This window comes from Malus sylvestris, chromosome 10, assembly GCF_916048215.2.
Source record: "Malus sylvestris chromosome 10, drMalSylv7.2, whole genome shotgun sequence".
Lineage (NCBI taxonomy): Eukaryota > Viridiplantae > Streptophyta > Magnoliopsida > Rosales > Rosaceae > Malus > Malus sylvestris.
The window spans coordinates 1,906,175-1,929,258 of NC_062269.1; the positions used below are offsets into that span (position 1 = coordinate 1,906,175).

Genomic DNA, 23,084 nt, shown 5'->3' on the forward strand with positions numbered 1-23,084 from the left:
AGGCACCAAAGTGCTCGTTCGCCACTCATTTGGCATCTTCTTCGTTTTCAAAATCCTATTAAAAAGGTCAGTGAGCCATGTTATACCTGTCTCTCCCAAAACTTTCCACACTTCGATTGGTATATCGTTTGGGCCTACTGCTTTTCTATGCTTCATCTTCTTCAAAGCTACAACCACTTCTTCCTTCCGGATTCGACGATAAAAAGAGTAGTTTCTACAGTGGTGAACGAGCACTTTGGTGCCTATCTACAAGAATAAGGGCGACGTACAAAATTGCATGAATTATAGGGGTATTAAGCTAATGAGTCATACAATGAAGCTCTGGGAGAGAGTCATTGAGCATAGATTGAGGCAAGAGACACGGGTTTCGGACAACCAATTCGGGTTCATGCCAGGGCGCTCAACCATGGAGGCAATCTATCTCTTACGAAGATTGATATCCCCGATAAGTCACAAATATGTACATATACATGAGTCAAAATAAACAAATAAGAGGGAGCCTTCACAAAGGTTGCTTAGGAGAAGTCTCAGCAGTCGGTAGAGCCCCAGAAAGAGCAGGCACTAGAGGGGGATCATTTGGAGCCTTAGTACTGGACAGAACCCTAGAAGGAGGAGGCAGCAGAGGTTGATCATTTGGAGCTTCATTACGCGGTACAGCCCCAGAAGACGAAGGCAATAAATGCCTTTGGAACAAACCCACAAATCTCTGATGATCAAGTAAAACCTGACCATCAGATTCCTTCATCTGGTCAAGCTTCCTCTTCATGTTTGTAGCATAGTCATGTGCGAGCCGGTGCAACTGTTTATTCTCATGCTTGAGCCCTCTAATCTCCTGTTTGAGACTCGTCACTTCAGTCGCCAATGATTCAACTTGGCGGGTTCGAGCTAATAGGCGTTGGGCCATGTTAGACACAGAACCTGCACACTAAACACTGAGAGCCAGAGAATCCTTAACAGCCAACTCATCAGACCGTTTGGAAAGTAGTCTGTTATCTTTGGGAGTGAGAAGGTTCCTGGCCACTACCGCAGCGGTCATATCATTCTTCATCACGGAATCCCCAACGGTAAGAGGACCAGTAGGGGAGACGAAGGATGGGCGCCATATGTTATCTGGAGAAGGCGTGGCTGCCTCTTCAAGAAGGTTCAAGTCAAAACGACGGTCGGAGGGGCCAGACATTTTCAAAGGTGTTGAAGAGAGAAGAGGTCGGACAAATCAAGATCTTAGAAGTGCAAGAATGGAGCTTCTACTGGTGGAGATTCAAGTGTGCTTTGGAACTTAATGCCAGCCTCTATAAAAATCTGCACTCGACGGAGCTTCAGAAATCGAAGAGGCGTTTGCTTTCTCAAAAGCTGGGCTGCTCAGAGACCACGAGACATTTGCTTTCTCAAAAGTTGGGTTGCTCAAAGACCACGAAGGCCGATCTCAGAAATCGAAGAGGCGCTTGCTTTCTCAAAAGCTGGGCTGCTCAGAGACCACGATGGCCGATCTCAGAAATCGAAGAGGCACCTACTTTTCCAGCCTTGTCAGCACCTGTCAGCTTTGCGGAAATTATGGGCATTATGTCGAAGATTTCTGGTGAAGTAGAAAGCACATGAATCTTACTGTTCAATCACCCACTTCCCACACGCAACATTAGCTCATGGGTACCACAGATAACTTTGCCAAAGTTCTCTGACAAGGTTGAGACACGTGAAGCTTGCAGCTCCCACTACACCGCTCTGACCAAGAAGGGTAAAAGAATAGCAAAGAAACAGCACTAACAAAGTTTAGACACATAAATTTTGAAGGTCTAGCTACCATATTATTACCCACAAGGGTAAAGGAACAGTACCACTGCTCGATAATTGGAAAGTCCCTGTGTGTCAACCTCTGTGCTTCGTGGCAAGATAGACTAGTAAACATGCCCAACCTTTTCTCACATTCGAGAAAACACTCCCAACAAGATTGCTTGCTCCAAAATCGAAGAGGCACCGCCTTCCGAATCTCGAGAGCCAGACTCCCAACATGATTACTTTCTCAAAAATCGAAGAGACACCGCTCTCCGAATCTCAAGAGCCAGACCCCTAGCAGGATTGCTTTCTCAAAAATCGAAAAGGCATCGTTCTCCGAATCTCGAGAGCCAGATCTCCGACAAGATTGCTTGTTCGAAAACCGAAGAGGCACCACTTTCCCAACTTCAAGAGTCGGATCTCCTTGGATAAAGCTTGTCTGTAATCTTTACACGCAACATCAGCTTTCCAGATACCACAGACCACTTTTTCAAAGTGCTCTGACAGAGTTAAAACATGTGAAGCTGGCAGCTCCCACTATCGTGTTATGACCAAGCAGGGTAAAGGAATAGCATTACTACTTGTTGTTAGGGAGACTCCTATATATGTTGACCTCCATCCCCAACAGACAGGAAGACCTGCAAAAATGCTCAACCCTTCCTCATATCTGAGAGGGCACTCCCAAAGAAGCCTTTCGAAATATTCAGCTTTCTTTCCCCCGATAATACCTCTGCAAACAAGCTATACTAGAGCAAGAATATCTCATATCATCAGGGTTAAAAGCAAGATTATCCCATATCATGTTTTTTCCCTGTCTTTTCCTTTGGCCTTGTTCTTACCTGCAAGACAAGGAGAAAGAGAGCAATCAGTCAACACTTGGAATCAAGCTTCCAGTCAGGAACTGACTGCCTGGAACCCCTTACTTGATTACTTACCTGGCATTGCTCTCGAGTACTCATCTTCAACATCTTATGCTTCCAGGGAAGATACCGCATCTACCTGAAGAACATATAGGGCAAGTGAGAAGGATACAAGGAAGCATGTGGAGACAAGCGTAACAGCACACGTGCCGATACATCCACTACTCTGTCAAAAGCAAAAGTATCCCATATCAGCAGGGTCGAACGTACTATAGATTTGATAGACTTGTTTTGACCCTTAAATTCTTCAGTCGGCCTTATACTCTGGAGGAAACCAGAAAACCCTCCAGCCCAGTTCAAGAATAAGCCTGTGGAAAGTTACTTCTTCAAAAGCAAAAGTATCCCATATCATCTCTTCTCATTTTTCTTCTCTTTATCCTCATGCTGCCTGCAAGATAGGGAAAATGTGAACAATCAGCCGGAACTCGAAATCAAAGTTCTGATCTGGGACTGATTGCTTGGAGCTCTGATTGCTTACCTTGTCTGTCACCTCTTTCAGCAGATCCCCTAGCTCGGCGACTTGGAGGACTCCTACTACATGGTTTGTATCGCGCTTGACCAAGCCTGAAACTACAAGTAAGCTTCAAGTGAAATTGATACATTACCTTGTGCATCTCCACCAGTTAAAGATACCACCCCTGGATGGAGGAAGAGTACTTCCAGAGAAGATGCCACATCTACCTACGAGACAGATAAGGCAAGTCAAGACGATACCACACTCCGGAACTTAGAAGTTTCGTGATTACGAGATCATTCTCCCACAATATTTCCTAATGTCATTTGTATTAAATCATTCACTTGTACTCACTAAAAGAGAGTTTGAACCTATGTACTTGTGTAAACCCTTCACAATTAATGAGAACTCCTCTATTTCGTGGACGTAGCCAATATGGGTGAACCACGTACATCTGGTGTTTGCTTTCCTATCTCTATCCATTTATATACTTATCCACACTAATGACCGGAGCAATCTAGCGAAGATCACAAAAAGCGACCGTTTTCGCTACCTAGGATCTATCTTGCAAGAGAACGGAGAATTAGATGGAGATCTCAACCATAGAATACAAGCTGGATGGATGAAGTGTAAGAGTGCATCCGACGTGTTGTGTGACCGTCGTAGGTCACTGAAGCTCAAGGGAAAATTTTATAGGACGGCAATAAGGCCAGCGATGTTGTATGGCACAGAATGTTGGGTGGTGAAGCATCAACACGTACGCAAAATGGGTGTAGCGGAGATAAGGATGCTTCGTGGGATGTGTGGGCACACGAGAAAGGATAAGATTGTGAATGAGGATATTCGAGGTAAAGTAGGAGTAGCCGAAGTTGAAGGAAAGATGAGAGAAAATCGGTTATGGTGGTTTGGACATGTGCAAAGAAGGCCTACTGACGCTCCGGATCGAATATGTGACTACGGAACAGAGGTTCGGGGCCGAAGGGGTAGAGGAAGACCTAGGAAAACTTTGGAAGAGACCCTAAGAAAAGACTTAGAGTACTTGGATCTAACGGAGGACATGACACAAAACCGAGCGCAATGGCGTTCTAGGATTCATATAGCCGACCTCACTTAGTGGGAAAAGGCTTTGTTGTTGTTGTTGTTGTTGTTTTTCTGTTGTTCACCGCTAAAAGATTGAAGTTCTTGGTTCTCCGAAACCAGTGAAGAAGAAGCTCAGAAATCGAAGCTTTCAATCATGAGTCGTGGAAGGTCGTCTTTTACAAGTCGTATGTGATATCTCCAATACCTTATGTGCGATTCTTCGATTTGAATCTCGGATGGTCCCTTAGAGAGGGCAGATTTGGGGGTTTTTGGTTTTTTAGGGTTTTATGGGTCACATAGATCAAAACCCATTTAATTATTTTCACATTATTTTGTTTTAATGCTGAAATCTAGGGAGAAATTCAAGGTTATAGAAGCGTATGTTTAATTTTTTTATATTGGGTTATGGTTGGTGTGTAAATTTGCTAGCTCAATTGTACATCAGTCAAATTAAGTAGCTCAATTTGTATAGGTTTTCAGTTTCTAGGCGGCCGCAAACAGATAGTCAACTTATTTCGATTGTTGAACTTGATCCCTTTGTTGGATGCTGAGAAATTTGAGGAAAATGGCAGAAATTACCAACTTCCCTTTTGTATTGATTTTATGTGTCCGGGGTGTAACAATAAGATGCTTATGTCAATGTTGAATAGCATACAAGGGAAATTAGATACCCGTTTTATTAATTTGTGGAGTTTGCTGGGTTGGTAGCTTCCATCTATTCGATTTGAATTCCAGGACAAGAAAAAGCAGATTTCAAAGGAAAAGCAAAGGATTTTACACCCACAGCTGCGAAGGTACATACAATAAAGGTCGTACCCAGTGCACAAGGCTCCTGCTTTATGCAGGGTCTGGGAGAGGTGAATGTCGGCTAGCCTTACCCCCATTTTATGGGGAGGCTGCTCCCAAGTCTCGAACCCGAGACCTACCGCTCATGGGCAAAGGCACTTGCCATCGCACCAAATGCGACCTCTTCGAAGGTACATACAATGTGATGTTAAATTTACCCAATTTTTCGATTTGGATTTAGTTCAGAGTTTTTGGGTTTTTGACTTAGTTAAAGTAGTGATCTTTATGTCCGTACAGTTGTAGTGGGAAATGAAAATTGTCTTGTTAATTTGTTGCACAGCAAGACATTGGCATATGCATGAAGGCTTATGGTATTTGTATGATTTAAACACACCCACATGGTTGGGTTGTGTTGTGTTGTGTGTGCAATGCATAAACTCAGTTAGCTGATTAAATTAAAACTGAAGAGTTATGAAATTTGAGATGCATAGCAGCCTAAGTCCACAAATAGGTTGCCGCACCAATTCAATAAAGTTTCATAACACGGAACAAAGTTCCTTGACCACCACAAAGCCCTAACTTAAGGCTGATAATCCTTGAATCTCAAATAGTATATCACCATGTATAGCCGATAAGCCATATTTGAAGATTACCACATAATCTATAACCTAAAAAGTTAGAAGAAAGTAATAGATTCTAAAAAAGGTATGATGAATTGCATCGTGTATATATTTTTCTTACCATAAGCAGCTTTTTTGGAATTTCATTATTAACACTGGTCGTTATTTAATTTCACAACATACCCAAATGCAATTCAAAGTTTGGAATTTGATATATATTTTGATGTGGGAATTCAAAGCTTTTTCAGTGTTTAGTTTGTTTATATATTTGAAGGAGTTAATGTTGGAAGAACTGAAAAGAAAAACTATTGCAATGAGAAATAAGCAGATTTTTCTTTGTTAGTGTTAGATTTATGTATGATATTTTAGATTTTGTAAGGAAGAAGAATTGGAATTGAAACTTTGGCTTTTGGATTTTCTGGGAAGAGCAAAGAATACGGATGAAATGATGTATCTTCTTTCACACAATGATGGTTGGTCTGAGACCGGTTAGCAAGATATAATCTTAACCATCCAAGTAAGTCATTTTATGAGATGCTTACACATCCAAATAAGACAACTATAAAACTGAGAGTACAAGTTGTGGATGCAAATTTTCTCCTCTTCGATCTTGGACGATTTTGCACCTACAAAACAACTAGCACCTTAGGTTAAGGCCAAAAGCTTCACGCGCCCACGATGAATGGGGGGGGGCTTTGGCCGAAGAACCTCCGATGCCAAAGTTAGAAATTTAGAGAGAAATAGTGTTTAGAGTGTTTTGGAATTTTTGCAAGAGGTTTGGAATGAGTGTTTGGTAGAAATGGGTGACTATTTATAGGACCAAATTGGTCCACATTTTCAAGAAAAGGGCCGGCCCCTTTGTGTGCTTTTGGGTGAATTTTTTGGTTTTATTAGCCACTTTATTGGCTAATAAAATACAATAGAAATAAATGGGAAGTTACTAAATTGAATGGTTATCATTATTTGGCTAATGAAGTGGAGGAAGTATGAAAAGATAAGGAAAAAGAGAGGGAATGTGGCCGGCTCCTAGATGGGAGTTTTGGGTTTTATTTTTGGTTTAATTAGCCAATTAATTGGCTAATTAAATATGAAAGGAGATATTTTATTATTTATGGTATTGATTGGCTAATTTAAAAGGGAAAGAAAGGTGGAAAAGGTAGAAAAAAGGTGATGGAATAGATTTTGAATGGGGTAGCCGGCCCTATGCCATTTTTTAGGTTTGAGTGGATGTTTCAAATTGGTAATTAAGGGATGATTTTAGGAGATATGGGAAGAATATATTATTTAGATAATTAATTAACTAAATAATATATTAGGGAAATTAAGTTTTGGAAATAATTACCTAAAATAAAATAATTTGGAATTGGTTATCTCTTCTGGAGCATTTTTGAATTGGTTGAGGATGATTACCCACTATTTGCGCGTAGGAATCCCGGTATGCCTCAAGGGTATTTTTGTCCTCTTTCGTTCAAAAGTCCACGTGTCGCCTGGTGAATATTTTTTGTTCCACAAATGCCCCCACACCTGTTGAGCTGTTTGCAGAAAAGGGCAATAGGTGTAGAGATTTTCTTGCTTTAGGAAATTCTGAACTGTTTCCTATTTTGTTGTTGATTCTCTCTTTCAATAGGAAATTAAATCCTTCTAGGAAAAGGAAATAAATTTCCCCAAAGCTTATTTAAGTCCACCTTAAGTGGATTGTTAAATCAACTTTTTTAGAGAGAAACTTATTCATCCTTACAAGAGAAAAAGAGAGCTTAGAGGATATTTGTTCCCCCTCCTCTAACAATCTTCTACGTCTTGTCCGTGTAAAGGATCGCTCTTCGTTGCTTCCAGGTAAGAAGAAATTGATTTTCTTGTCTTCTTGATTTTTTATTTTGGTTTTTCTTGCTGGGCTATGGTGAATGGATGATTAGCCAAGCTGTGGGGCTTGGCAATTTGGCTGGTTCCTGCGGCTGCGGCTTTCAACTTTTTTTTTTTGCCGAGAGCTGTTTTGCTTTTTTTTTTTTTTTTTTTTTTTTTTTTTGCCGAGAGCTGTTTTGTTTTGTTTTTTTTTTTAAACAACTCTCTAACAAATCTTCCTTGTACTTTTGTAGAATTTTCAAGCATGTCTTCCTCGAGCCGTAAGAATGATGATGGTGTGCCCCCGCTGTACCGTCAAGGCGGGTCTTTGAGCAAGATTGGCTACTTCAAAGCTGCTCACATCAAGATTAGCTCCGACAATTTGTTTAGAGATTTTCTTGAAACGTATTGGCATGCCATTCCGTCGGGAGTGCGTGTGAGACGAGTTAAAGATGGTAGCAGCCGAGAACCATGCAGTGGAACTCGGAGAACTATCAAGTTCCATCCTTACTATTTTGTGTTAGGGTTTACTTTCCCTATGCCGCGTTTCTTCCAAGAAGTGCTTTGCTCTATGAAATGTGCGCCTGCCCAATGTTCCCCGAATGCGGTCCGAGTGATGGTGGGGTTCCACAATTTGAACCAATTCTTTGACTTGGGACTAACCACCAACGAATTTTGGTATTTCTTTGACATAGGTCGTATTGATGGAGTTGGACAACTGCGAATCCGTCATAAGCTTTTTGATAATTCGAGTAAAGGAGATCATGATTGGGCCAAAGAGACTTTGGAGATAAGTGGAGAATGGGAATCTGATTCTTCTCCCGAGCTGCGTGTATCAACGGTCTTCATATCTGGTAAGCAGACTGCTTAGTCTTTTCGGCTGCTTTGCTTTAGTGCCAAATCATTCTTCAATTTTCTGATTGTCTTCTGTTTTTTTTTTTTTTTTTTTTGTAGATTCGGAATTTGGCTCAACTCCTAGGGTTTCTCCATATATGAAAAAAGTGCATGTCGCTCTGGGTATTCCTTCCGAGTATCGTGAGTGGTGTTGGCTGCTTAGTCCTCTTCGTAGGGAAAAAGGTGGACTACCCCCAGAAGAAGAAATAAAACGGATCAAGGCAGACGCGATGGCTCGTCCTATCACTGTGGTGGAGCCTACTACCAATGAAGGTGGGAAAAAGAAACATTCCCCGCCTGCTCAAGAGATGCCTGCTGAGAAGAAAACGAAGACTGCTCGTGGGGATTCTCCGGCTGCTCCCAAGATTGTGATTGACCTGACTTCCTTTAAGGGCGAGAAAGAACGAACTGCTACATTTGTGCCGGTAACGCCTATTGCTTCGAAAGCTGCTAGCTCGATTGCTGAAAAAATTGCTCAGCGTAAAAGTTCTTCCGTGCCTTTGGTACCGAAGTTTGTGCCGAAACGTCCGTCCGGGACTAAACCTGACTTACCCTTGAAGAGACTTGCTACTATGAAGAGTGATAAGGTGCCCCTGTCTGCTAAAGTGGCGCCGAAAACTGCTTCTTCCGCTGCTGCAACCAACTCGTCTGCTGATAAGAATGAAGCTGCTCGCTCAGGCAGGCTTGAAGAATCCGCCAAGGCCGTTTCTGGGGAGGCTGCTAAGATTTGTGCGCTTTTGAAACCAGATCTTCTTGAAGACATGGATGTATGTGCCCAGTTTGTTGATGGCGTCAAAGAGATTGTTGGTCCGAGTCTTTTTGCAAAGCACACACCCGAGTATAGGAAAACTGCTCTGCTAGCCATGATGCAGAAAACAACAATTCTGGCAGCCGAGTCTATGTTTCTTGACCAAGAGGACGCCAAGGCTGCTAAAGAGATGGCAAGAACTATGGCTGCCGAAGCTTATTCATCGGTCGAAAAAAATAAAAAAATTGGAATCTGAGCTTGCTGCTTTGAAGGAATCTAATACTTCTGCCCCCACTTCTCTGCAGCTTGAGGCCGCTCACCAGGAGATCATGGATTTGAAGACTAGGTTTGATGCGATCCAAACAAAGAATGAAAGTGCAGAGAAGGAAATCGAGCGTTACATACCTCAGATTCAAGATCTTGAGCGTTCCATATCTGAACTTCGCTCTGCTGCTTATGAAAAGGATGAAGAATTGATTGCTACTTACAACCAAGCGATCCACTTCAAAGAGGTTGTTGACAGGCTTGAGCCTCAAGTGTCGGAACTTCAAGGTGTTTTGAAGACCAACGACAATCTGAAGAAAGAAATTGAGGAGTTGCAGCGGGTTCGTGCTTGCCTGCTTGAGGAGAATGAGCAGTTGAAGAGTGAGAAAGATGGTTTCGAGGCTTCGCTTATTCAGAACCAAACCGATTTCTACAAGCTGGGCTATGTGGATCATCTCTATGGGCGGCCGTCTGACTTTGAGTTTTCCGGTAAAGACTTCGAGACCTTCTCTATTTCTCCAGAAGACTTGCTCGATTTTACCTTTGAGTCTTCTATCGGTGAAATAGTTGGAGGAGTTGATACCCAAGCTGGAGCAGTCGAGGGTAAAGATTCGGATGATGCCGCTGCTGAGAACACCAAGGCTGCTGAAGGTGTAATGACCGAGCAGTTGGGAGATGTCCAAACTACTGAAGAGTAGTCTTCTAGGTAGCTTTTAGGGTTTCCTTTTCTTTCCTTTGTTGCTTTTGCTTGAACTCCTTCGGTATTTGCTTGTTGTTTATCAATTTTGCTATAAAATTTAATAAACTTGCTTCTTTTGCTTTTCCCATCCTTATTTTATATATATATATATATATATATATATATATTTTTTTTTTTTTTTTTTACCCTAACCTTTAGACCTTATAAGCCAGTGGCAGGCGTGCTACTTTTCTATAAGCAGACAAGCCCACATAGCCTATGCAGCCGTAGGTGTTGATGTAGAACTTTTGCAAAGTTATTAACCATAGGGTTGGCAGCCGGATGCCTTACTTACAGAAGCAGACGAATCCGCGTAACCACTTGGCTATTCAACCTTGGATCTTTCCAATTCCGTAGGCTGTGTAGCAAGTACCACAACACTTTAGGACTTGGTGTAGATTATTCTGCGTTTGACAGAGGTGAAGCTTATCAACTACGTAGCATGTCGGCAGTGGATAAAATCTTCGTGTGTGCACGCTAACTTGTTTAACCTTTCACAATAATGTGCGGTTGCATAAGTCTAGCGTGGTTCTACTGCTCGAAGGGCAAGCCGTAGGCAGTCTTCTGGAAATCCGTAGGCTACCTTAGTGCACTCGGTAGCAGCTTTAGGTTTCCAGGGCAGCCGCCCATTGGGTGTGCTGCATAATGTGCCCTCTCCGTCTCTAGGGCCCGGTTCCCTGCGGATTAAGCCGATAGACCCATAATCCTTCAACTAGCTAAGCCTTGAAACAGACCATTGTGGCTACTTCTAGGAATCCCGGCACAAGCCATCATGCACCTAGTTATTCTAGGGCAGCCAAGCTCATCCACGTCTGGATATTCGGAGTGTTGAGTTTATCCTCCCTCCTTGGAGAGCACAGTTGGTCCCTTGGGGGGTGTAATTTTCTTTTGAAGTGCGGAAAGAAATAAGTTGTTGTAGACATATATTAAAGCCAAATTGCAAATTACTTTTGAATTCTTTATTGAAAAATAAAATGAGCAAATAACTTGGTTGCAAAAACTGCATGATGATTGGATAGTCCTCGGTTTACGAGGTGGTGCCCGTTGAGATGCTCGAGTCTTCAGGTCTTGATATAGTGTGAAGTCACACATGGTATTTCCTCAAATTGTAGGCGTTCCATTGCTTCTCGATCTCTTTATCATTCATGGTAGCAAGAGTATAACTGCCTTTACCGCCGACTCTGTTGATCTTGTAAGGACCTTCCCATATGGAGTCCATTTTTTTCGAGCCTTCTCTGCGGGCAGTGATGAAAGCTTTTCTTAGGACTAGGTCTCCGGGTTGGAACTGCCGGATCTTGGCCCTTTTGTTGTAGCTGGAAATGAGTTGCTGCTGGTAGGCTGCGATGCGGGTGATGGTTTGTTCGCGCCTTTCTTCTGCCAGATCTAAATCTGTGGCCATTTCTTTACTGTTCCGCTCAACGTTTGGCAATAGAGTGTTGATGCTTGGCACGATGATGTTGGGAGGTATGATTGCCTCCGAACCAAACGCCAAAGAGAAAGGAGTTTCACCGGTTGCTCGTCTTTTGGTGGTGCGATATGCCCATAAACATCCTGGGAGCTCATCTGGCCATTTTCCCTTTTTGTCGGTGAGGGATTTCTTGAGGCAGTCGAGAATCGTCTTGTTGGATGCTTCAGCCTGCCCATTGCCTTGAAGATATCTTGGTGTGGACATGTGTTGTTTGATGCCGTATTTTTGAAAAAACTTTGCCAAATCTTTTCCCACAAATTGAGGACCGTTGTCAGTGACGATGGACTGAGGGATGCCAAATCGGCAAATGATGTTCCTCCATATAAAGCGCTCTATGTCCGTCTGAGTCGTGGTTGTCATGGGTTCTGCTTCTACCCATTTGGTGAAATAGTCGGTTGCCACGATCATCATGCATCTGCCCCCCGTAGCAGGCGGCATAGGCCCTACCAGGTCGATTGCCCACTGCATGAATGGCCAAGGACTCGTTTGCGGGTGTAGCTCACTGGCGGGTAGTGCTGGTACTGGTTTGTAGCATTGGCAACGGTCGCATTTTTGTACTAACTCCTTAGCATCTTGGTGCATGGTAGGCCAGTAATAGCCTGCGTTAAGAGCCTTTTGGGCTAAGGATCGACCTCCAGAGTGATTCCCACAAACGCCTTCGTGGATTGAGCTTAGAACCTTCAAGTCATCGGGAGGTGCCAGGCAGCGGAGATGTGGTCCGGTGTAGGATCTTCGGACGAGAATGCCGTTCCACATATAGTAGAGTGCCGACTTAATTTGGAGCTTCCTTGACTCCAATCTTTCTGTGGGTAATGTGCCGTTGACCAAGTAGTCTATAATTGAACTTTGCCAAGTGGGAGTTACACTAACCTGTGACACTTCGGCTATCGACTCCATCTCTATGCTTGGCTTGTCTAGATATTCCACCGGAATGGAGCGTTTGAATTGGTGGTCAAGGGCGGAGCCTAAACCAGCTAGTGCATCTGCATGTGCATTGTCTGCCCGCGGAACTTGAGTGAGAGTGTAAGTCTGAAATGCTTCAAGCTGCTGGTGTACTTTCTCTAGGTATTGTACCATCCTTGGGTGTTTTGCCGTGTATTCCCCAGTAGCCTGGCTGGTGATTAGTTGGGAATCAGAATGAATTGCGAGTTTCTTCACTGCCAAGTCTTTTGCCATTCGGAGGCCTGCTAGTAGAGCCTCGTACTCTGCTTCGTTATTGGATGCTTTGAAACCTAGAGTGATCGCCTGCTCGAGCATTGAGCCATCTGGAGTAACAAAAACTACACCTGCTCCCGAGCCTTTATAGTTGGATGCACCGTTGACATGCAAGTTCCAGAAATCTTTATTAGATGGAGTAAGTGTGGCTAAGGTACTCTCGGTTGCTTCTGGGGCGTCGTTGGGCCGCACTGTTGCGTTGCCTAGGCTAGGTGTGAATTCTGCCACGAAATCTGCCAAAGCTTGGGCCTTTATCGCTGTGCGAGGTTGGAAAACTAAACCATATTGGCCAAGTTCCAATGCCCATTTCATCACTCGTTGAGAAGCGTTCGGACCATGTAATATTGATCGTAAGGGATATTGAGTCATAACAATGACTATATGAGCTTGAAAGTAGGGTCTGAGCTTCCGAGCCGCAACAACTAACGCCAAAATTAATTTTTCAATCTTCGGATATCTTGTTTCTGCATCGAGAAGAGCTTTAGAAGTGTAGAATACCGGCAGTTGGGCCCCCAGCTCTTCTCGTATGAGAGCAGAGCTCACTGCTACCTCGAAAACTGCCAAATAAATATATAAATCCTCCGCTGCTTCCGGCTTGGATAGTGAGGGAGGTGATGTGAGATAATTCTTCAAGTCTTGGAAAGCTTTTTCGCATTCTTCATCCCATTTGTTTCTTTGTGCCCTCTTGATAGCTTTGAAAAAGGGTTTGCATCGATCGGTGGATCGTGAGAGGAAGCGATTGAGGGCGGCTGCTCGTCCGGTCAAGCTTTGGATTTCCTTCAAGGTAGTTGGAGATTTCATCTCTATGATTGCTTGGATTTGCTTGGGATGTGCTTCAATTCCTCGTTGGGTTACTAAGTACCCTAAGAATCGACCTGAAGATACTCCAAACGTGCACTTGGTGGAGTTGAGCTTCATCTTGTACCTTCTAAGGATATTGAAAGTTTCTGCTAAATTGCGAATGTGATCTGATCGCTGCTTGCCCTTTACCATGATATCGTCGACATAGACCTCCATGGTTACCCCGATTTGCTTTTTGAACATCATATTTACTAGCCTTTGGTAAGTGGCTCCCGCGTTCTTGAGGCCAAAAGGCATGACCTTGTAACAGTAAGTGCCTCGCTCTATCACGAACGCAGTTTTCTCCTTGTCGGGCTCATGCATGGCTATTTGGTTGTAGCCGGAGTATGCGTCTAAGAAACTAAGTAACTGGTTTCCAGAAGTTGAATCTACTAATAGATCAATCCGGGGGACAGGATAATGGTCTTTTGGGCATGCTTTGTTGAGGTCGGTGTAGTCTACGCAAACCCTCCATTTGCCCTTCTCTTTCTTCATGACTAGTACGACATTAGCAAGCCATGCCGAGTGTGCTACCTCTTCTATGAAACCGGCCTCCAATAGTTTGTCGATTTCTGCCTCGATGATCGCTACTCGTTCGGGAGTGAAATGTCTTCTTTTTTGAATTACCGGTTTGGCAGTTCGATCGACGTGCAACTTGTGGCAGGCCACTTTGGGATCAATACCGGGCATGTCGGATGGTGACCATGCGAAGATATCTCGGTTTTTCCTAAGGAAAATTGTGAGTTCTTCCTTCTCGTCTGGGCTTAGTCGTGAGCCAATTTTAGCCATCTTTTCCGGCTGCTGGGGATCAAGAATGATGTCTTCAGCGTCCTCTTCGGGTTTCCATCCTATCTTGTCTGCTTGGGTGCCATCTTCTCGATCCACATGCTGTAATTGCTATTTGGCAATTTCTTTGCCCTTTTGGACTTCGGTAACCTCTATGGGGGTAAATGTCTTCTTCTTTGTTTCTTTTAACATTTGCACAGTGCATCGTCGGGATGAGGCCTGGTCAGACTTGATCTCTTCGACTCCTCCTCCCGGGATGCGAAATCGGATTTTTTGATACTTGACGGAAGTGACAGCATCCAGCTTGATCAACCAAGGTCTCCCAAGAATCCCATTGTAGGGAGATGGGTCGCTTACAATCGTGAATGTTTGCTTTGAGACGACTGGCGGTGTTTTTACGTCAAGTATGATATGGCCGATGGCAGTTGAGGTGTGTCCGTTGAATCTAGTAAGTACCTCTGCCCAGCGTATGATTGTACTTTCCAGGCCCATCTTCTGAATGACTGAAAGTTGAAGTAGGTTGACCGCACTTCCATTGTCAACCATCATCCTGTCGACTATAGCATGGGCTAGTTGGACAGATACTACTAATGCATCGTCGTGTGGGAAGTCGACTCCTTCTGCATCCTGCTCCGTGAAGCCAATGATAGGTCCAGGTTGGGTATCGACTGCATGAATTTGTGAGATTAGTAAGGCCTGCTGGATCTTCCTCTTTTTGGAGTTATTAGTAGCCCCTAAGTGCTCGGACTCAGCGAAAATGTCGTTGATTCGAATCGTCTTAGTTGGTGGCTTCTCATCTCCGTCTGCATTCCTTTTTTGTTGCTCAGCTGGCTTGTCCAAATATCTATCGACTTTGCCTTCTTTCACGAGTTTCTCTAGGTAGTTCTTCCAAGTGTAGCAATCGTTGGTTGTGTGACCGGGACCTCGGTGGAATGCACAATACTTAGTGTGGTCCAACTTGGAAGTATCTCCTTTTGACTGCTTCGGCAACTTGAACCATGGTTCATTCTTGACGTCACGAAGGATTTGATGAATCGGAATTGAGAACTTAGAATAGTTGTTGGTCATCGGGCCTTCTTTGGTCGTGGGTCGGTCTCTGCGCTTGAACTCCTGCCTGCCCTTGTTGGGTTGTTTTTCATCCTTCTTTTGAGTAGCTGCCAACTCTTTTCGAGGTTGTTCGGGAGCCTTTTCTGCTTGTCGAGCCTCGTCCCAAAGCGCATGCTTTTCTGCCAGAGTAAAGGAATCTGCTAGAGTTAGGTCTTCTTTCATGATCATTTCTCCAAACAGTGGGTGGTCTGCTGGTAGTCCTTTTTGGAAGGCTGCACTTGCTATCGAGTTGTCGCATCCGACGATCTTCGCCTTCTCTGCTTTGAATCTCTTCACGTAATCGCGAAGCGACTCTTTTGGGTTTTTCTTTACGTTGAACAGGTGATCGGACTTCTTCTTGATCGATCGATAAGATGAGTATTCTTTGGTGAAGACCAAGGAAAGATCATCAAAATTCTGGATGGATCGTGCTGGCAAGGTATGAAACCAATCTTGTGCCTCGCCTTGTAAAGTAGTGGCGAATATTTTGCACATAAGGGCGTCATTATTCCGATAAAGGACCATCGCATTTCGGTAATGCTTCAAGTGTCTTTCGGGATCCCCATCTCCTTTGAAAGATGTGAAGTGCGGCATGCTAAACTTGCGTGGAGGCTCTGCCTGCTCGATCTCATCCGCGAAAGGTGACCTGCTCATGTTGGTCATATCTCGCCTTAGTGCCTCATCAACCATTTCGTTGCGCCGAAAATCACGCATCCGCTCATTGAAAAGCCTTTCTACCTCTTCTTGGATTTGCTTTTGTTGGGGTAGCGGAGCTTTTGGCTGCCCTTGGTCTTTTTCTACCGGTCTAGGCTGCTCTTCTTCTCGGTCGGTTCGTCTATGCTGTGGCTGCAATGGATGAGATAGATTCCTAGCAGGCGAGGGATTTCTTTGCAGGCTACCGGTTGAACTAGAGCCAGATTGAACGATCGTTTCCTTCCGTTTGTCAGGTTGCCTGCTCCGATGTGATGTGGAGGATACTCCTTGTGAGCCTAATCGCGAATGAATGCTTTGCCTGGTAGGTTGCCCATGTTGATTATCAAAGCGTGGCCCCAACCGTGAATGTATACTTGCTCGTGGGCCTAACCGAGAGTGCACGCTCCTCCGCGCGCTAAGACGGGAGTATACGCTATTTCGGGGGCCCAATCGAGAGTGTGCACTGTCTGAACGCTCGACTTGTGATGGGTTGAATGGCTGCTTTCCAGGACGCTGTTTAAAAGGCTCCTTGTCTACCCTTGTTCTACTTCGGGAAACTTCATCGTGGGCGCGATGCATCTCAGTACGTTGTAAAAGTTGATTCACCAAGGTAGTTTGTTGTGCAAGGGCGCTCGTCAATTCTATGACTTGTCGGGACAAGTTTTGTTCGCCATTCGGATTGGAAGAACTTGGATGGAATGCACCTCCTTGAACAATGAAAGGGTGGTTGACTCCAAGTGCGAGATTTGAGTTGGGGAATGTCAAATCTGCGGAGAAATGTGGTGAAAACACCTCAGCCTCGATGATTGGTCCGGATGGTTGAGATTGTCTCGGGCGGACTTGGGCAGCTTGGGAAACCATGAAAACAGGCTGGGCTGCGGGGGCAGGCTGGATCACTGGGGCAGGCTGGATCGTTGGAGCAGGCTGGGCTATAAGAGCAGGCTGGATCACGGGAGCAGGCTGGGCTACAAAAGCTGGCTGGATCACGGGAGCAGGCTGCTCAATGCGCGGTGCATGTGAATGCGAGGCTTGGGCTTTGGTCCACGTAAACTTGGATGGCACGGCTCGGGCCGTGGTGAAGGCTCCATGGACCTCGCCACGAGTGGCTACCGAAGTAGCCACCGTGGTGGTTCCCATGGCGGCGGTGGTGAAGGCTCCATGGACCTCGCCACGAGGGGCTACCGAAGTAGCCACCGTGGTGGTTCCTATGGCGGCGGTGGTGAAGGCTCCATGGACCTCGCCACGAGCGGCTACCGGAGTAGCCCCCGTGGTGGTTCCCATGGTGGCTGTGGTGAAGGCACCATGGACCTCGCCGCGGGTGGCTACCGAGGTAGCCATCACGGTGGTTCCCATGGTGGAAGCTCGTGGTGATGATGCCGCTCCCCTTCTTGTCGCATTTTGCCTCATGGATCTCCGCAGTCCCATTTCTTGAATACTAGAATTTTTACTTGCGGAATTTTCTAAACTTCTAGTCATTATATTTTTCTTATACGTTTTATCAAAGATCCTTTGCAAGTAGAAAATTCTAATAATAAGAACGTATGAAAAATATTCAAATGGACTAGAAAATAAAGAAAAAACCTTTTTGTACGAGAGTCTTCTACGAGTATGGATTTCAACTCTCAATGAAAGCACCAATTTGTGGATGCAAATTTTCTCCTCTTCGATCTTGGACGATTTTGCACCTACAAAACAACTAGCACCTTAGGTTAAGGCCAAAAGCTTCACGCGCCCACGATGAATGGGGGGGGGGCTTTGGCCGAAGAACCTCCGATGCCAAAGTTAGAAATTTAGAGAGAAATAGTGTTTAGAGTGTTTTGGAATTTTTGCAAGAGGTTTGGAATGAGTGTTTGGTAGAAATGGGTGACTATTTATAGGACCAAATTGGTCCACATTTTCAAGAAAAGGGCCGGCCCCTTTGTGTGCTTTTGGGTGAATTTTTTGGTTTTATTAGCCACTTTATTGGCTAATAAAATACAATAGAAATAAATGGGAAGTTACTAAATTGAATGGTTATCATTATTTGGCTAATGAAGTGGAGGAAGTATGAAAAGATAAGGAAAAAGAGAGGGAATGTGGCCGGCTCCTAGATGGGAGTTTTGGGTTTTATTTTTGGTTTAATTAGCCAATTAATTGGCTAATTAAATATGAAAGGAGATATTTTATTATTTATGGTATTGATTGGCTAATTTAAAAGGGAAAGAAAGGTGGAAAAGGTAGAAAAAAGGTGATGGAATAGATTTTGAATGGGGTAGCCGGCCCTATGCCATTTTTTAGGTTTGAGTGGATGTTTCAAATTGGTAATTAAGGGATGATTTTAGGAGATATGGGAAGAATATATTATTTAGATAATTAATTAACTAAATAATATATTAGGGAAATTAAGTTTTGGAAATAATTACCTAAAATAAGATAATTTGGAATTGGTTACCTCTTCTGGAGCATTTTTGAATTGGTTGAGGATGATTACCCACTATTTGCGCGTAGGAATCCCGGTATGCCTCAAGGGTATTTTTGTCCTCTTTCGTTCAAAAGTCCACGTGTCGCCTGGTGAATATTTTTTGTTCCACACAAGTAATCTGCAAAAGTGTTTGTATCCCCTCGCCTTTCAATAAACATAGTCATCTTAATATAGCTCGTGAGATTGAGTACATTTATTAAGATGGTGAAGCAATAGAGACAATGAAGCTGATGGGATAAAACCGATGGTGACTAGTAAGAATGCCTTTTGTAGATTTGTTCTGTATCGTTGAAACTAGGACTTCCAGGTCCAATTGGAGTTGCCTCATCACGATAATCATGTGTTCATTTCAAGATTTTCAGTGTTTGGTTGAGTTCTTCCAAATCTTGCTTGTACAGCAAACGAGCCCCACACTTCTTCACTGTATTCAAGTCTGCTTTTACTCCTCTCTTTCCAAAAGCATCAAAGTAAGTTTCGAATAAAAACTGCTCTTGATAACAACTACAACGATCCAAATAAAATACCCAAAGGTGTTTTGACATGAGAGACCCTATTTTGTAGGTCACATTGTAACTGTAAAAATCTCTAACTAGAATATTGAACTTATCACAATGAGGAAGGGCAGCTGGATTGGCCAAGTTTTTCATTGGATCTTCAAAAACAACACAAAAGGCAATCCCCAGCCAGTCGGTACATGATGGCGGAGGAAGCTCTACATTTATTGAATGTCCCACACTTTGATTCTTGAACCACCCTGGAATTTCACTTCCAGGGATTACAATTTCTTGGCCACAAACTGAGAATCCCTGTAGCAGAAGAAAGATCAATTATTTAGAGAGAGAGAGAGAGAGAGAGAGAGAGAGAGAGAGAAAGTACCTGAGTGGCAAATTTTAGAATCGTGGAGAGTATTGTATTAATCCAGCCTTCATCTTGTGCCAAGGCAATGTTATTCAGGCAAAAGAACTTATAACAAAAAGACTTTCTACCATCGATACTGGTGTATCTACTCATCATCTTGGATGGATCTAACAACCTTTTTAAGGAAGTACAATTCTCTACATCCACCCACAAAGAGCCCTTTGATGGAAGAGGTGGCAATTCTTGAAGGCTTTTGCACCTCCGAAGACTAAGAATCGAAAGCTTAGAAAGGCATCTAATGCTTTTAGGTAGACTGACGAAATTATTTCCACTAAGATCCAATCTTTCCATAAAGGACAAGCAGCCAATATCATTGGGGATATCCCCTTCATAGAGTTCACAATCTCTTAGATATAACTCTCTCAAAGAGCATAAACGATTTAGAGAAGACGACACCACACCCCAACGAGGAGGATCAGGACGACTCCTTTCAAGTCCTAAACAGCGGAGAAGGCCACACCCGTCCCTTGCTTTAGCATCCGATCCTTCATCCAATTTGTCAAACTCTAGATGTTCAAGAGACTTCAAACTATAAATAGCCATTGGAAGGTTCAAGAGATTTTTGCAATTCATTAGATTCAACTTCTTAAGGCCAACCAGATGTCCAATTGATGAAGGTATTTCCTCGATCGCCGTCCCACCTAAGAAAATCCAAGACACATTCTTCATCTGCTCCCCAAATTCTGGAATCTCTTTCAGATTTGAGCAGTCACTAAGATCGAAAATCTCAAGGGAATCCATTTCAACCTTACTTGGGAGGTTCTTAATGCTTTTGCAGCCACAAAGCCACAAAGATTTAAGTTTTTTGAGGACTGCAAGAGACGGGTGGATCTCGACTAAATTTTTACAACTCGCAAGATCCAACGTCTCAAGTTTTGAAAGACCACTAAAATCTGGGGTACTAATCAATTTATTGGAGTCGCTAAGATCGATATATTTCAAGTTGGGCAAGTCCTGTACAACACCGATAAGTTTCAGATCATATATTTAGCTTCTACAACCTTAATATTTATTCAAAACAATAAATAAATAAATAAATGATAATTTTTTAAATTAAATAGCATTTATTCAATGCTACTTCTTACCTTTTTCCCCTCCCATAGCCGAACAAGTTTGCTCCCACGCATCTCAAGTTGAGTAAGAAAATGCGGTTGGAACCTGGTTGGAAGAAACTTGGACGGATAGAAACTCCAATTTATAGTTCTCAAGGAACATGGAAGAAATTCGGGGATTGAAGTAAAAATCAAATTACCGAATTCCAAAAACCTCAGTCCATGGAGCTTAGAGAAGGCTTCCCAATTCCACTGGTGTACCTCCTCTATTTTGGGCAAGCATAAGGATATTGCTTCAATTGCTTCCGTTCCCTAACAATTAAGAAAAAAGAACAAATTAATTTCACAGTCAAATCTAATATAGTGTCAAAAAAAATCGTATCTTCTTTTAAACTTAGTATTTAACTTCTTACCGTATTAGTCATGAATACATGATTTATGTCCTCGAAAAGCCACAACCTACTGCGTTGACCAGACTCTTTAGACTCGTCACCAACAATTTTCCATGCCATTTCTTGTATCAAATCATGCATCCTTATGCAATTGTGGTGATATTGATAGAGGAGAGATCTCTCAATTAGTACATCTATCACAATACGGCTAGACATTCCAAAAGGATTCGAATTATATAGTATTTCAATTACTTTCTTCGTGTACTTCCCTTTGTGGAAACATGCAACATCGAGGAAAATGCTCTTCTCCCGCTCATCTAGTCGATCATAACTTATTTTAAGTTTATCAAAAATTGTTGGATTAAGAATTTTTGACAGACTATTCCGTTCACTAATCCAAGCATCTAGCCCTCTCTTAAACAATGCTGACCCAAAAATTATAAGAGCTAATGGAAGGCCACTAGCATAATTAATGAAATACTTGGACAATTCCAAAAAATCTTCCTCAGGTTGGTCTTTTTTAAAGGCATGCAGGCTAAAGAGCTTAAGTGCTTCGGCATCATTTAACCCCTGCACCTTATATGATGTTTCTATACCATGTTGGACTAGCAAGCGCTGATTCCTAGCTGTGACGATAATTCTACTCCCCATACCAAACCAACCTTGATTTCCAGCCAACAATTCGAGTTGCTTTAATTCATCCACATCATCAAGTACGAGAAGAACCTTTTTATTGTGTAAGAACTTCTCAATGAGAATGCTTACGCGTTCTTCATCCCAAATTTCTGCGATCCTTTCCCTCAAGAACGGGAAAAGAAGCTTTTTTGCAAGATCAACTATACCATTTTTTGCAAAAACTTCTCTAACATTGACAAGAAACCAATGAACTTCAAAATCATGGCAGATTTTATCATAAACTAGGTTAGCAAGGGTTGTCTTGCCTATGCCGCCCATCCCCGTTATCCCAATAAAGCGAACATCATTGACATCGTGAGCTAGTAGCAAACTTAGTTGCTCAAGTGCATAATCAATTCCGACTAACTTCCGTGAGGAAACTGATAGCGGGAATGTAGGTTGCACCTTCCTCCACACCCATTTGACGATGTCTTCAATCAGCTCTCTATCACACCTGGAAAGAAGAAAAGTATAATCAGTCAACCAAACAGGGGCACCAAAGCAAGAACAAGAACGAAACATTCAAATATGCACGCTTACTTAAAATCCTTCCAATGCCTCCCAGAAATTTTGGATACTCTGTTTAGATCAGCTTTCCATTGGATCACCTTCTTTTTATCTTCGGTACTGATCAAGTTTTTTTCATGCTCCTCTAAGGCTTCGGCAAAAGACCCCCTCTGATTTCCTATGTCGGAGGGATCTGTCTCATAAAAGACCGGCAGAACCGACTTCCTGGCTTCCATGCATTGAAGAATGGTTGTAAGTTCATCCAAGCACCATTTGGAAGAAGCATAGTTCGGCGAGAGAACAACAATTGCAGTATGCGATTTTTTGATCGCACTTGGGAGCTCAAGACGAATACTTGCTCCTCCTTCAAGCTCTCGATTGTCAATGAAAGTAGTAATTCCTTGGCACTTCCACAATTCATGGTATAAATGGGATACAAAACCCTTGCGGGTGTCTACACCCCTAAAGCTCAAAAACACATCATACTCCGATGGATGAGTTGATTCATTCAAAAGAAAAGATGCAGAGGCTCTTTGGGTGCTCAATGCCATGGGGAGAAACAGTTGCTGTAAATCGTGTACTGCAAACAGTAAATGAATGAACAAGTAAAAAGATAGAAAATCAATCTTTTAAAATGTAAAAAAATAAAAAAATAAAATTGAAACTTTAAAATGTATATATATTAACGAAAAAGAGATGAAGGACCCAGAGAAAATACTAGAAAAAACCAAAATCCAGAATCAGCACAAACTTACACATGTAGAGCAAGGCGACAAATGGCACGGCAAGAAGCAGAAAAATCACAGTGAAAATTCTCACAACAAAGTTGTAGGAAGAGACAAAATTGAGAGAGGTAGGAATGGAAATAAATGAGAGA

General features: G+C 43.0%; 1 protein-coding gene and 1 long non-coding RNA gene across 2 annotated transcripts in view; one reads left to right on the top strand and one right to left on the bottom strand.

Annotated features, from left to right (window-relative positions):
* The window catches only part of LOC126587865 (TMV resistance protein N-like), a 113,942-nt gene that overhangs the window by 89,160 nt on the left and 1,698 nt on the right, over positions 1–23,084 (bottom strand). The window contains exons 2-3 of the mRNA XM_050252947.1: positions 22,241–22,787; positions 21,752–22,154 (exon numbers count right to left, since the gene is read on the bottom strand). Coding sequence (XP_050108904.1) covers positions 21,752–22,154; positions 22,241–22,758 — 921 coding nt within the window. The 5' untranslated portion in view covers positions 22,759–22,787. The remainder of the gene's footprint in view (positions 1–21,751; positions 22,155–22,240; positions 22,788–23,084) is intronic.
* On the top strand, positions 4,098–5,338 carry LOC126587907 (uncharacterized). The gene is made up of 2 exons (XR_007611246.1): positions 4,098–5,018; positions 5,202–5,338. It is a non-coding gene; the product is annotated as an uncharacterized LOC126587907 (long non-coding RNA).